Source organism: Ruditapes philippinarum, unplaced genomic scaffold, assembly GCF_026571515.1.
Source record: "Ruditapes philippinarum isolate M1 unplaced genomic scaffold, ASM2657151v2 ctg2278_1_1_1_1, whole genome shotgun sequence".
Taxonomy (NCBI): Eukaryota; Metazoa; Mollusca; class Bivalvia; order Venerida; family Veneridae; genus Ruditapes; species Ruditapes philippinarum.
The window spans coordinates 63-13,280 of NW_026852253.1; the positions used below are offsets into that span (position 1 = coordinate 63).

Here is a 13,218-nt window from a genome sequence, read left to right on the forward strand (position 1 = left end):
TTGCATTTACTAATGAAGTGCAAGAAAGATCTGGTTTACAAGTACACTAAACATGTTATGCTAAAATCATAATTCATAAGAGCTTTCTGCGCCATAGGTAGCATTAAATATTGTATCATGCAACAGTTTTGTCTTTAATGCAGTTGATTGATATCATTGATTTTGTAAACAAAAACAATTACAAGTATTTTTGTATGCAAATTATTTTGAAAAACAATGAAATAGTATTGGAATTAAAACTGATTTTTCTAAACGTGTTAAGTTATCTTTCCCCAATCTTTATAATCTTTAAAATCACTCTCACCTTCTATTATTAAGCCAGATAGAGTAATCTCCCCTAAAAAAACAAAGGGAAATCATTCTAACCTTTCATTATTAAGGCACATAGAGTAACCTCTCCTGAAGAAAACAAAGGGAAATTACTCTTACTCTTCATTATTAAGTCAGATAGAGTAACCTCCCCTGAAGAAAACAAAGGGAAATCACTCTCACCTTCCATTATTAAGCCAGATAGAGTAACTTCCCCTGAAGAAAACAAAGGGAAATCACTCTCACCTTCCATTATTCCGTTATTAAGCCTGATAGAGTAACCTCCCCTGAAAGAAACAAAGGGAAATCACTCTAACCTTTCATTATAAAGTCAGAGTAACCTCCCCTGAGGAAAACAAAGGGAAATCACTCTTACCATAAATTATTCATCCAGATAGAGTAACCTCCCCTGAAGAAAACAAAGGGAAATAACTCTCACCTTCCATTATTAAGCCTGATAGAGTAACCTCCCCTGAAAGAAAAAGGGAAATCACTCTAACCTTTCATTATTAAATCAGATAGAGTAACCTCCCCTGAGGAAAACAAAGGAAAATCACTCTTACCATAAATTATTAAGCCAGATAGAGTAACCTCCCCTGAAAGAAACAAAGGGAAATCACTCTCGCCTCAGATAGAGTAATCTCCCCTGAGCAAAACAAAGGGAAATCACTCTTACCATAAATTATTAAGTCAGATAGAGTAACTTCCCCTGAGGAAAACAAAGGGAAATCACTCTTACCATAAATCATTAAGCCAGAAAGAGTAATCTCCCCTGAGGAAAACAAAAGGAAATCACTCACCTTTCATTATTAAGTCAGATAGAGTAACCTCCCCTGAGGAAAACAAAGGGAAATCACTCTTACCATAAATTATTAAGCCAGATAGAGTAACCTCCCCTGAAAGAGACAAAGGGAAATCACTCTCGCCTCAGATAGAGTAATCTCCCCTGAGGAAAACAAAGGGAAATCACTCTCACCTTAAATTAATAATCCAAATAGAGTAACCTCCCCTGAAGGAAACAAAGGGAAATCACTCTCACCTTCCATTATAAAGTCAGATAGAGTAACCTCCCCTGAGAAAAACAAAGGGAAATCACTCTTACCATAAATTATTCATCCAGATAGAGTAACCTCCTCTGAGAAAAACAAAGGGAAATCACTCTAATCTTTCATTATAGTCATAAAGAGTAATATCCCCTGAAGAAAACAAAGGGAAATCACTCTAACCTTTCATTATAAAGTCAGATAGAGTAACCTCCCCCGAGGAAAACAAAGGGAAATCACTCTTACCATAAATTATTAATCCAGATAGAGTAATCTCCCCTGAAGAAAACAAAAGGGAAATCACTAACCTTTCATTATTAAGCCAGATAGAGTAACCTCCCCTGAAAGAAACAAAGGGAAATCACTCTCGCCTCAGATAGAGGAATCTCCCCTGAGGAAAACAAAGGGAAATCACTCTCACCTTAAATTAATAATCCAAATAGAGTAATCTCCCCTGAAGGAAACAAAGGAAAATCACTCTCACCTTCCATTATAAAGTCAGATAGAGTAACCTCCCCTGAGGAAAACAAAGGGAAATCACTCTTATCTTAAATTATTAATCCAGATAGAGTAACCTCCCCTGAAGAAAACAAAGGGAAATCACTCTAACCTTTCATTATAGTCATATAGAGTAACCTCCCCTGAAAAAAAACAAAGGGGAATCACTCACCTATTAAGCCAGATAGAGTAATCTCACCTGAAAAAAACAAAGGGAAATCATTCTTACCCTTCATTATTAAGTCAGATAGAGTAATCTCCCCTGAAGAAAACAAAGGGAAATTACTCTTACCCATCATTATAAAGTCAGATAGAGTAACCTCCCCTGAAAATTGCAAATGGCGTAAGAAACAAAAGGGAAATCACTCTGGCCTTTCATAATTAACTCAGATAGAGTAATCTCCCCTGAAAATTACAAATGTTGGGAACCAAAAGGAAACCACTTACCATAGAATATAACCTCCCCTGGAAATTAGGGAAACAGTTTTTACCTTTCATTACTAAGTCAGATAGAGTAACCTCCCCTGAAAATTGCAACTGGCGAAAGAAACAAAGCCATATGTACTAAAGAGATCCATAAGTGATATAGAAACCATCTACAAAAGTATAATCATTAAATAGTCAAGGAACAATTAAGGCTTCGTTGCTTTGGCTGAAAGTTCATTAGTAATATTAAAACATTAAAGCATAAAGCATCATAAACTTACCAACAAAAGCAAACGGCCAGTGTGATTATTATGTCTTTGGTTTATGATTCTTCATAATACATGTAGTATTATCGTGATATTTTTTTACAATTTAACATTCCAGTTCGAAATTGGTAATGCGTTATATATTTTTTTAAATAATGCCAATTTTGTTCTTAGTTGTATTATTCTTTTATTTTCTCGTATGTATGATACATTATCATGCAAAATTATATTAATATAAGACATATAATAGGTTAATAACATGTGCGATTTTCCAGCAATCAAGTTATGGAAGGAAAGAACGGAACTTCGCGTCATTACAAGAGCTAATTTATAATCATACAGTCTATAACAATACAGTATGATACCGACTTGTACAGATATTATATATATATATATATATATATATATATATATATATATATATATATATATATATATATATATATATATATATATATATATATATATATATATATATGCTCCGTTTAAGGCAATACCACGGGGGGAACCCCATATGAATCTCAAAAATTAGCATCGGTAAAAATTATATGTGAAGCATAACACCAGATGTGACTGGAAAAATAGGTCGATCGCAGGGTAAGTTTTCATGTTTTTAAACATTTATATAAAATTCAATCCCTTTTTTGAGAAAATCGAAATGTGATTCTACCCTCCTGACTCTCCTCTATATTACCCATTGTTGTTTTGGATTTCTATGCAGTCTTCATCGAGATATTCTTTCCGTCGTGGGTTCTGGTGTGTCCAAAACATGCAATGTGAATGAAGAAAATGTCACTAAACGGACTCAAAAAACGGAGATTTTACGAAATCTCACTACAGATCAATGCTAAACATTCAAACAAATTATGGTTTAAACATTTATTGAGATTTGGCTACATACGAAGGAATTCGCTGCTCAAAATTACAATTGAGCTCCAGATGTGCTGAAGAGATTCGATTCATAAGTGATGTAGAAAACCATTTACAAAACTACGGACCACTTCCATATAATCATTGAATAGACAATGTATAGAAACAATTTAGGTTTTGTAGCTTTGGCTGAAAGTTCAATGGTAACATTAGTGTGTTTGATCGCCACAATGAAAGGGCTCACTGGTGTTATGCTTCACATCTGGGGCAGCGGAAATTCACATATAATTTTTACCGATGCTCATTTTTGAGATTTATATGGGGTTCCATTCCCCGTGAATACGCTTGCGACGTCGTTAACGTCAAATTTGCGCCGGGTCGCTTTACATACACATTGCATTAACGACATAACATTTTCAGTTGTTATGTTTCTTGTTGGTATTTTTCGTTTCATATAGGAGATATATTCCGATTTATGTTCCGTGTATTTTAATGTAACTGCATCATGCTTACATGATATCCTCACATAGGTTCAAATCGTGGTTAAATTATTAGGCATGAAAAACCATTATTATACGAAAAATTTAAAAATCTATTTCCATTTTTATACCCCTAAAAACGAAGTTTGGGGGGGGGGGGGTATATAGGAGTCACCCGGTGGTCGGTCGGTCGGTTGGTTGGTCGGTCGGGCGGTCGGTCGGTCGGTCCAGACGTCCGTTGCATTTTCCTTATCCGGCGCATAACTTGAAAACTAATGGTTGGAATTCAATATAACTACATACAATGGTCAAGCACATTGAGAGGAAGTGCAGTGCACAAGAACCATAACTCTATCTTGACTAATTACAGAGTTATTGCCCTTTGTTACTTTTCCTTGTCCGGGGCATAACTTGAAAACTACTGGTTGGAATTCAAAACAACTTCATACAATTGTCAAACACAATAAGGGGAAGTGCAGTGCACAAGAACCATAACTCTATCTAAAGTAATTACAGAGTTATTGCCCTTTGTTGTTTTTCCATTGCTTTTTTTTGTCCGTTGCATTTTCCTTGTCCGGAGCATAACTTGAAGATTAATGGTTGGAATTCAATATAACTACATACAATGGTCAAGCACATTGAGAGGAAGTGCAGTGTGTAAGAAACATAACTCTATCTTGACTAATTACAGAGTTATTGCCCTTTGTTACTTTTCCTTGTCCGTGGCATAACTTGAAAACTACTGGTTGGAATTCAAAACAACTTCATACAATTGTCAAACACAATAAGGGGAAGTGCAGTGCACAAGAACCATAACTCTATCTAAAGTAATTACAGAGTTATTGCCCTTTGTTGCTTTTCCATTGCCTTCTTTTTTTTGTCCGGACCATAACTTGAAGACTAATGGTTGGAATTCAATATAACTACATACAATGGTCAAGCACATTGAGAGGAAGTGCAGTGCATAAGAACCATAACTCTATCTAAAGTAATTACAGAGTTATTGCCCTTTATTACTTTTCCATTGCTTTCTTTTGTCCGGACTATAACTTGAAGACTAATTGTTGCAATTCATTATAACTTCATACAATGGTCCAGCACATTGAGAGGAAGTGCAGTGCACAAGAACCATAACTCCATTTTGACTTATTACAGAGTTACTGCCCTTCGTTTCTTTTCCTTGTCCAGAGCATGACTTTAAAACTACTGGTTGGAATTCAAAACAACTTCATACAATGGCCAAACACAATAAGGGGAAGTGCAGTGCACAAGAACCATAACTCCATCTTGACTAATTACAGAGTTATTGCCCTTTGTTACTTTTCCATTGCTTTCTTTTGTCCGGACCATAACTTGAAGACTTATTGTTGGAATTCATTATAACTTCATACAATGGTCAAGCACATTGAGAGGAAGTGCAGTGCATAAGAACCATAACTCCATCTTGACTAATTACAGAGTTACTGCCCTTTGTTACTTTTCCTTGTCCAGAGCATGACTTGAAAACTATTGGTTGGAATTCAAAACAACTTCATACAATGGTCAAGCACAATAAGGGGAAGTGCAGTACACAAGAACCATAACTCCATCTTGACTAATTACAGAGTAATTGCCCTTTGTTACTTTTCTTTGTCCAGAGCATAACTTGAAAACTACTGTTTGGAATTCAGAACAACTTCATACAGTTGTCAAGGACATTAAAAGGAAGTGCAGTGCACAAGAGCCATAACTCCATTTTGACAAAATACAGAGTTACTGCCCTTTGATACTTTTCCTTGTCCGGAGCATAACTTAAAACGTACTGGTTGGAATTCAAAACAACTTCATACAATGGTCAAGCACAATAAGAGGAAGTGCAGTGCACAAGAACTATAACTCTATCTTCAGTATTTATAGAGTTATTGCCCTTTGTTCTTTTTCTTTGTCTTTCTGGACTTATTACAGAGTAATTCAATTAAACTTCATCAATGGCCAACCACATTGAAAGGAAATGCAACATACATGAACCACAATTATCTTTAATTGCCCACAACCATAACTCTATGTTTCAATTCTATTACAAGGTATTCTGTTACTAGTAACATCCTCATTTCCGAAGCAGACTTGTGGGGGTATTAATCACATTTAGTGATAGTTCTAGTTACATATACATTTATAAGGAGGATTAAGCATATGCACTATTTACAAGTGACATTCACAGGGACGCTGATCATTTCCACTACACTATAGTCTGGTTTAATCAGGATGATAACGCTTCATCAGACATTCGTGCTTACTTTATAGGCGGGGCTTAGTATGCTAAGTGTTCTATCCCATGATTCAAATTATCGAATAAATATTTTTCAGTAGATCTTTACAATAAATATTTTAATTATACAATATATATTTTCAAATATAGAACATACATATAGAAAATTATCGCACACAAATATTTTTATGATGAACAAATATTCAGCAGGATTGAATAAATATTATGGTATAGAATTTGTGAAATTTGAGTTATACAATATAAATATTGGATATAGAACATCAACAAAAATTTAATTTATTGCATATTGCAACGTTTAACATGCCATAATTGCCAAAGAATAAGATATATTGTTAAATAAAAAGATATCAATTCTTTCCTCGGGTGAGGCGTGACGTAATACAAAGCAATGAGCGATGAAACGTAAATCTCAGTAGTAGGTCAAATTAAATATAATACACGGTGCATATCCATATCGGTACCCTCTTTGCGAAATCTGCTCAAACGGTACCCTCTTTGAACATGCACAGGTCATTCTCTGCTAAAAACAAACCAGCGATGGATAACAATCCAGTAAAATTCCATTGTAATAAGGAAAGGAGGTATGACACGTAGAAAAGATGTATACCAAGGAACACTAGAATGTTTTATTTATGTGCTGATTTGTCATGTGCCCGTTTTCCATGTACTGTAACTTCACAATAAGCTTAAAAATCGACATGTCTTGCCTCGCCCATCACCTCGACATATTTTTCGGGCTGAAATGAACCTGTGGCTCGATTATATATGCATCATACATATTTAATATGTTCATATACATATCATCTTCCGACAACTGGCAATATATTGTCAAAAATAAATGTAAAATTCATAAAAAAACACCCTACTTTCGGTTTTGCAGCGGCACGGTTTGAATTTTTATATCACGGGTACCGTTTGAGCAGATTTCGCAGAGGGTACCGATATGGATATGCACCGTGTAATAGGCACAAATCATCTAAATTGTAATCATTCACTTTTCAAGCGAGTTTTCTTTTTTAGTCACTTATCTTCTTCTTCCTTTTCTTCTTCTTCTTCTTCTTCTTTATTATTTTAATCATATTTATTATTATTATTATTATATCTATTATGCAAAATTTCTCGGTCGATCGAAAAAAAAAATACATTTTCAAGACACTACTGTGTCTAAATTGTAATCATTCAGCTTCTGTACGAGTTTTCTTTCTAATGCAGTTTCTTCTTCTCATTATTATTATTATTATTATTATTATCCTCCCCCCCCCCCGAAAATGCGGCGGGGGATATAGAAATAGTCTCCGTCTGTCCGTCCGACTTTCCGTCAGTCCTTCCGTCCGACATTTTTGTCCGGAGCATATCTAAAAAAGTATTTGAGGTATCAACTTGAAACTTCATAGGTAGATAGACCTCATTAAGGAGGAGTGCAGTGCATAAGAATGATAACTCTAATATTTGAGTTATTTCCCTTTGTTACTTTTCAAAATTAATTTTTGTCCAGAGCATAACCCAAAAAGCCTTTGAGATATCAACATGAAACTTCATAGGTGCATAGATCTCACCCAGGAGGTGTGCAGCGCACAAGAATAATAACTCTACCTTTCATAATTTTTGAGTTATTGACCTTTGTTATTTTTCATACTTAATTTTTCCCTGTGTGAAGCATATTACTCAAAAAGTGTTTGAGATGTCAACATGAAATGTCATAGGTTGATAGATCTTATTGAGGAGGAATGCTGTGCACAAGAATGATAACTCTTCTCATTACAATTTTGAGTTATTGCCCTTTGTTCTTTTTCATACTTTTTTGTCCGGAGCTTATCTCAAAAAGTATTTGAGGTATGAACTTGAAACTTCATAGGTAGACGGTTCTCATTGAGGAGGAGTGCAGTGCACAAGAATAATAACTCTACCCCGCATAATTTTTGAGTTATTGCCCTTTGTTATTTTTCAAAATTAATTTTTGTCCAGAGCATAACTCAAAAGGCCTTTGAGATATCAACATGAAACTTCATAGGTGCATAGATCTCACTCAGGAGGTGTGCAGTGCACAAGAATGATAACTCTACCTTTCATAATTTTTGAGTTATTGCCCTTTGTTCTTTTTCATACTATTTTGTCTGGAGCTTATCTGAAAAAGTATTTGAGGTATGAACTTGAAACTTCATAGGTGGATAGATTTTACTGAGGAGGGGTGCAGCACACAAGAATGATAACCTACCCTGCATTACTTTTCAGTTATTGCCCTTTGTTATTTTCAGCCATCAGTATTCACATAGGTTTCAAATCTGTAATCACTTCAGTAATCAGTTTTCATTACCAAAATACCTCTTAAAATTGAATTATTCTGCTCTACTTCATATACATTTTTCCAATGAGCAAACACATTCGTCGGGGGATGGCCATGTTGACACGGCTCTTGTTATTATTATTATTATGCTGCAAATTTCTCGATCGAAAAAAATAACATGCTAAAGGGGGACTACTGTGTCTAAATTGTAAACATTCAACTTTTGTACGAGTTTTCTTTCTTAGGCAGTTATCTTCTCATTATAATTATCATTATTATTATTATTATTATTATTATTATTATTATTATTATTATTATTAGCAGTAGTATTATCACATATTAAATATAGATCAGTGGTATTATCATTATTATCATAACTACATGTATCATTATAATTATCCAAAATTACTTGCAGCGTTTTAACACAGTGAATGCATGCTTTCGTAATGTTATTCATTTGAAATATCGTCACAGGGTAAATAAAGGGACACAATCGTTACAAATATTTTACAAAAGCCTCACATTTTATTAACGTGATGATTAATGTTGGCTTTCAAAGCACGTTTTAAAGTTTAAATAAGAGCATATGTCAATATATGAGTAAGTATGAAACGGAATACGACACCGAGTTAAGTAAATTATTCATTTAAGATATTTAGACCTAAGAGATATACTCATATTCGTTGAAAATTAATAACCAAATAAATAAATAAATACAACAATGGTAAAGGTCGCTGACTTGAGATCACAGGTCCCTCACCGCTGTAGGTTCGATCCTCACTCGGGTCGAAATCTTTCATGTGAGGAAGCCATCCAGCTGACTTACGGAAGGTCGGTGGTTCTACCCAGGTGCCCGCTCGTGCTTGAAATAATGCCCGGAGGGGCACCTGGGGTCTTCCTCCACCAATAAAAGCTGGAAAAAAAATTGACGAAAAAAATCTCGGCGGGACGCTATCTGGCCCGACTTGAGTGTACGGTCGCCCATATGGGCTTTCCGGCGGCGACCTTACATAAACACATTAAAAAATACAAAGAATGAATGAATGAATGAATGAATGAATGAATGAATGAATGAATGAATGAATGAATGAATAGATGGATGGATAGGTGGATTTTTGGTGGTTGAGTGAGTGAGTGTGTGAATGAATGAATGAATGAATGAATGAAAATGAATGAATGAATAAATGAATGAACAGTTAAATATCCTCTGTGTAGCAGGTACAAACAAAAGAAAACACAAGTTTTTGTTCTTTTATTTTTATTTTATGAAAGAGTGTTTAGGGAAGTTAAAAAATATTTCTTACAATAAAAGTGCAAAAAATTCATTGAGAAGAAACGTTTCAATCCACAATATTAATGAATGTATGAGACAAAGCGTGTCATGTTTCATGTTTCATATTCGTATGCAGTGCCTTATGTTGTTTTTTTTAATAAACTATACAAAACGTACGTCTGTCTTTACATTTTTAGTGACTTTAACTGTTGTTGTCTGGGGTTTGTTAAGAGACAGCGCGTGTTGCTTTTAAAATGGAAAGAAAAACTACAAAACAGAAACTACAATAAGTAGAGGTTAGGCTAACCTAAATGTATATTCATTGTCCGTTTAACGTGTCCATTTCGTGACATGTACATTTTTCCTGTGGTACGGCGAAAAGTTTTGAGTACGAAGACACAACAATATCAATTATCGCACTGTCGTGACTTCGTACCTTTTGCATTTTCGCGCCACCGCACAAAAAATATACACGTTGATAATCATTTACCGCCTGGTATTTCATTCAAAAATTAAAATAGCATTTAATAAACATGCAAATGTTTTAGTTAAAGACATTTTCATTATGTATTTACAAATTTGTTATTATTTTCCCTCTTATAGCTGTATCAGGATCATTACAGACGTTTTTGTCAATCTTAATGTTGTTGTGTGTGTTTTTTCAATATATATTTGTTAAAATGTGCCTTTCCGTTTATGTCTCTTGATGTTTAATGATGACGTTGTGCCTGTTTGTCGTTGTTTTTTACTTCCTCTGAAAATAAAAGAGTAAAATAACGTGTAATATTGATATAACAATATTCAATTTTACATTGGCAGAAGAAAGGAAATAAGAACAAATTTCTGACTCAGAGAATTCGAGAGCTTTTATGTAAACGAGTGCATAGGCTCAAAGGATTTCAGTTTGAATTCTGTCTGTCAATTTGTGACGTAATTCGCAAATACGGTCGTGGGCCGGCAGCAATATTATACCATAAGTCATGACGTCTTAAGTTAGTTTTGCAAGCTTTTGATGTCGTCCAGTAAGAAGTGACGTCATGTTTCGGTCTTTCCGACTAATAATCTGTGATGTCATAATTATGGTGATCTTAAAAAATAATGTATTTACGCGCTAAGAATAGAAGTCATGTATTGGTCTTGATGTTAGCTACGCAAGTCTTTACCTTTGTTGGTTTTACCAACTTCTAATGTAGATCTAACTAGACAAGTTGTGGCGTAATGTACTGGTCTTTCCAGCGAACGGTTGATGTTACCACCTTTTGACGTCACTTGGCAAGAAGTGACGTCATGGGTTTATCTTGCTAACTTTGGTATCTTCTTCATATCACATTTGTACATACAAAAGTGATATTCATTTTGCCGAATCATATTTGTTCTTGCGATAAATGCAATAGATATTGCAAAATATGTAAGATATATAAAAGAATAATTGTCTACCTTGCGGTCTGCAAGGATCTTCAGAAGAGTTCTGGCGATGGATGAAACGTCCTGGTATTTTCGCTTCAGTGGACCTTCGTCAGCAGGTGCCCCGCCTTCTCCCCCAGCCACTGGTGGACCCATGTCACCTTCGCCGCCAAATTCTTCTTCACCCTCTTTCAGGAAAGCAATAACATCTTCCAGGTCTTTGACTGGAGAAACACATTTAAACTAATCAATAAGATAGTTGTGTACAGATTGCACATCCGGTGAAAAAGAGGTCAGTTGTTGCAAATCGTAAGTTTGTGTATCATTTATTCGTTCTTTCAGATTCGTTCGTTTATTTACTTATTTATTTATTCATTCATTTATTTATTTATTTATTTACAAAAAAAATGTGTGTATTTATTTATTTGATAAGTGGGTTTTTTATTTAAATAAAAAAAATAATACAGATCCTGAAAATGACAGATGTCATCCTTTGCAAAATCACCAGATTAACTAATAATATAATAACGTTTCATGAAAGGAGGGAGATAACTGTGTTTTAACCGTAATGATCCTAGTTAAAAGTTTTCTCCCTTTATGCACCCTGTTTAAACGGCATTTGCATTAACACAAATATCTGACTTGTATTGTAATTGTCAAAGCTCAAACAAAACAAAACGTGTACAGAACTGTACATAATATATGTTACGATGTTTACTTGTAAAACATGGTCCATGTTCACCTTCCCCGCCTTCCTCGCCTTCCCCATCATGTTCACCCTCTCCTGGACCCCCAAGAGCTTCCCCTTCTTGATTTGATCCTGTAGGAGGCTCGTCTCCTTCATCTGATCCGCCTGGTCCTTTTGGGCCGCCCATCCGTCTCTGCTTTAGAGCCAGATCACGAAGCTATTTGGACAAATAAAATGGGGATCACAAGGGAGACAGTATTACGAAAAGTAATGGGTATTACAAATTTGAAATGAAAACTGGAAATTGGTTATGGAATTACGAAAGTGGAATTTCGGAAATGGAATATCACAATTTGGAATTAAAAAATGGAACCACGGACAGAAATTTAGTAATTGAAGTTACAAAAGTGAAAAAAGTAATTGAATTACGAAAAAATGTAGTAATGATGGAACTGTGAAATAAACATAATAATTGAATTATGAAAATGAAATTGTTACGTAATCACGAAAAAGAAATATTATTGAAACTATTGAAAAGAATAAGTAATGCAATCAGGAAAAGGAAATAAAAATGAAATTTGTAATAGAATCACAAGACAAAAATAGAAATTAAACCACGGAAATTTTTGTAATAGAATCACAAAAATGGTAACAGAACCACGACAATGGAATCAGTAATATAATCACAATGATATAGTAATGAACCGTCGAAATGAAAATAATAATGAAATAAAAAGAGTGAAATAAATTTAAAACTAAGTGCATGACAGTATTACAAAATAATTGTTGAATCGGGAAAAAGAAGTTGTAATAATATCATGAAAGTAAATTTTTACTGAATTTCGGAAGAAGAAATAGTCATAAAATATTGAAATTCCTGAATAAAAATCACTAATAAAAGAATGTTTTTAATTTGCGCAATATTTCTTTTACATAAAAGTGCACACATAGCCACAAGTATTGGCCATCTTATGCCGAAAAAATGTCCTACGCGAGAGTAACGTACAGTACTGACTAAAACTAATAAGTTATTCCATTTTTATAGACATTCTAAATGATTTGACACAACTGTAAATACTTTGTCAAACCCTCTATAAAATAATCCTGATTTTGACAGTTACTCGAAGAAAAAAAGGGTTTGTTTTGTCCTGTGAAAAAAGATTTATAGTTTATTACAAGGCCAGATATGTCCCACCCGGCACTTTCTGTTAATAACAGGGACTGTCATGCTGTAAAATGGACGCTAAATTTACAAATTTAACATATCAAATCATGGGGAAAAAACAAGCTTACCTTTTCCTCCAACCATGTCTTCTTGTAACTCTTTGCCTCGCTGACCGCTATCAGTCCGACCAACAGACATAGCAAGATTGCGCACTTCATTTTGAGAGGTATCAAAGTCCACTGAC

At 34.5% G+C, this 13,218-nt stretch overlaps 1 protein-coding gene across 1 annotated transcript; it reads right to left on the reverse strand.

Annotated features, from left to right (window-relative positions):
- Nucleotides 1-11,010: 11,010 nt before the first annotated feature.
- LOC132754214 (uncharacterized) lies at nt 11,011-13,218 on the reverse strand. Its single transcript, XM_060744816.1, has 3 exons — nt 13,103-13,218; nt 11,840-12,026; nt 11,011-11,345 (listed from the first exon to the last, which is right to left on the reverse strand). The coding sequence occupies exons 1-3, from the start codon at nt 13,190-13,192 to the stop codon at nt 11,011-11,013; spliced, it is 612 nt and encodes a 203-aa protein (XP_060600799.1). The 5' UTR covers nt 13,193-13,218.

Coding starts and splice junctions, on each gene's coding strand:
- LOC132754214 (XM_060744816.1), bottom strand. CDS start 13,192: ATGAAGTGCGCAATCTTGCTATGTCTGTTGGTCGGACTGATAGCGGTC. Junction 12,027..13,102: donor AGACATGGTTGGAGGAAAAG/GTAAGCTTGTTT, acceptor TTGTCCAAATAG/CTTCGTGATCTGGCTCTAAA. Junction 11,346..11,839: donor ACATGGACCATGTTTTACAA/GTAAACATCGTA, acceptor GTGTTTCTCCAG/TCAAAGACCTGGAAGATGTT.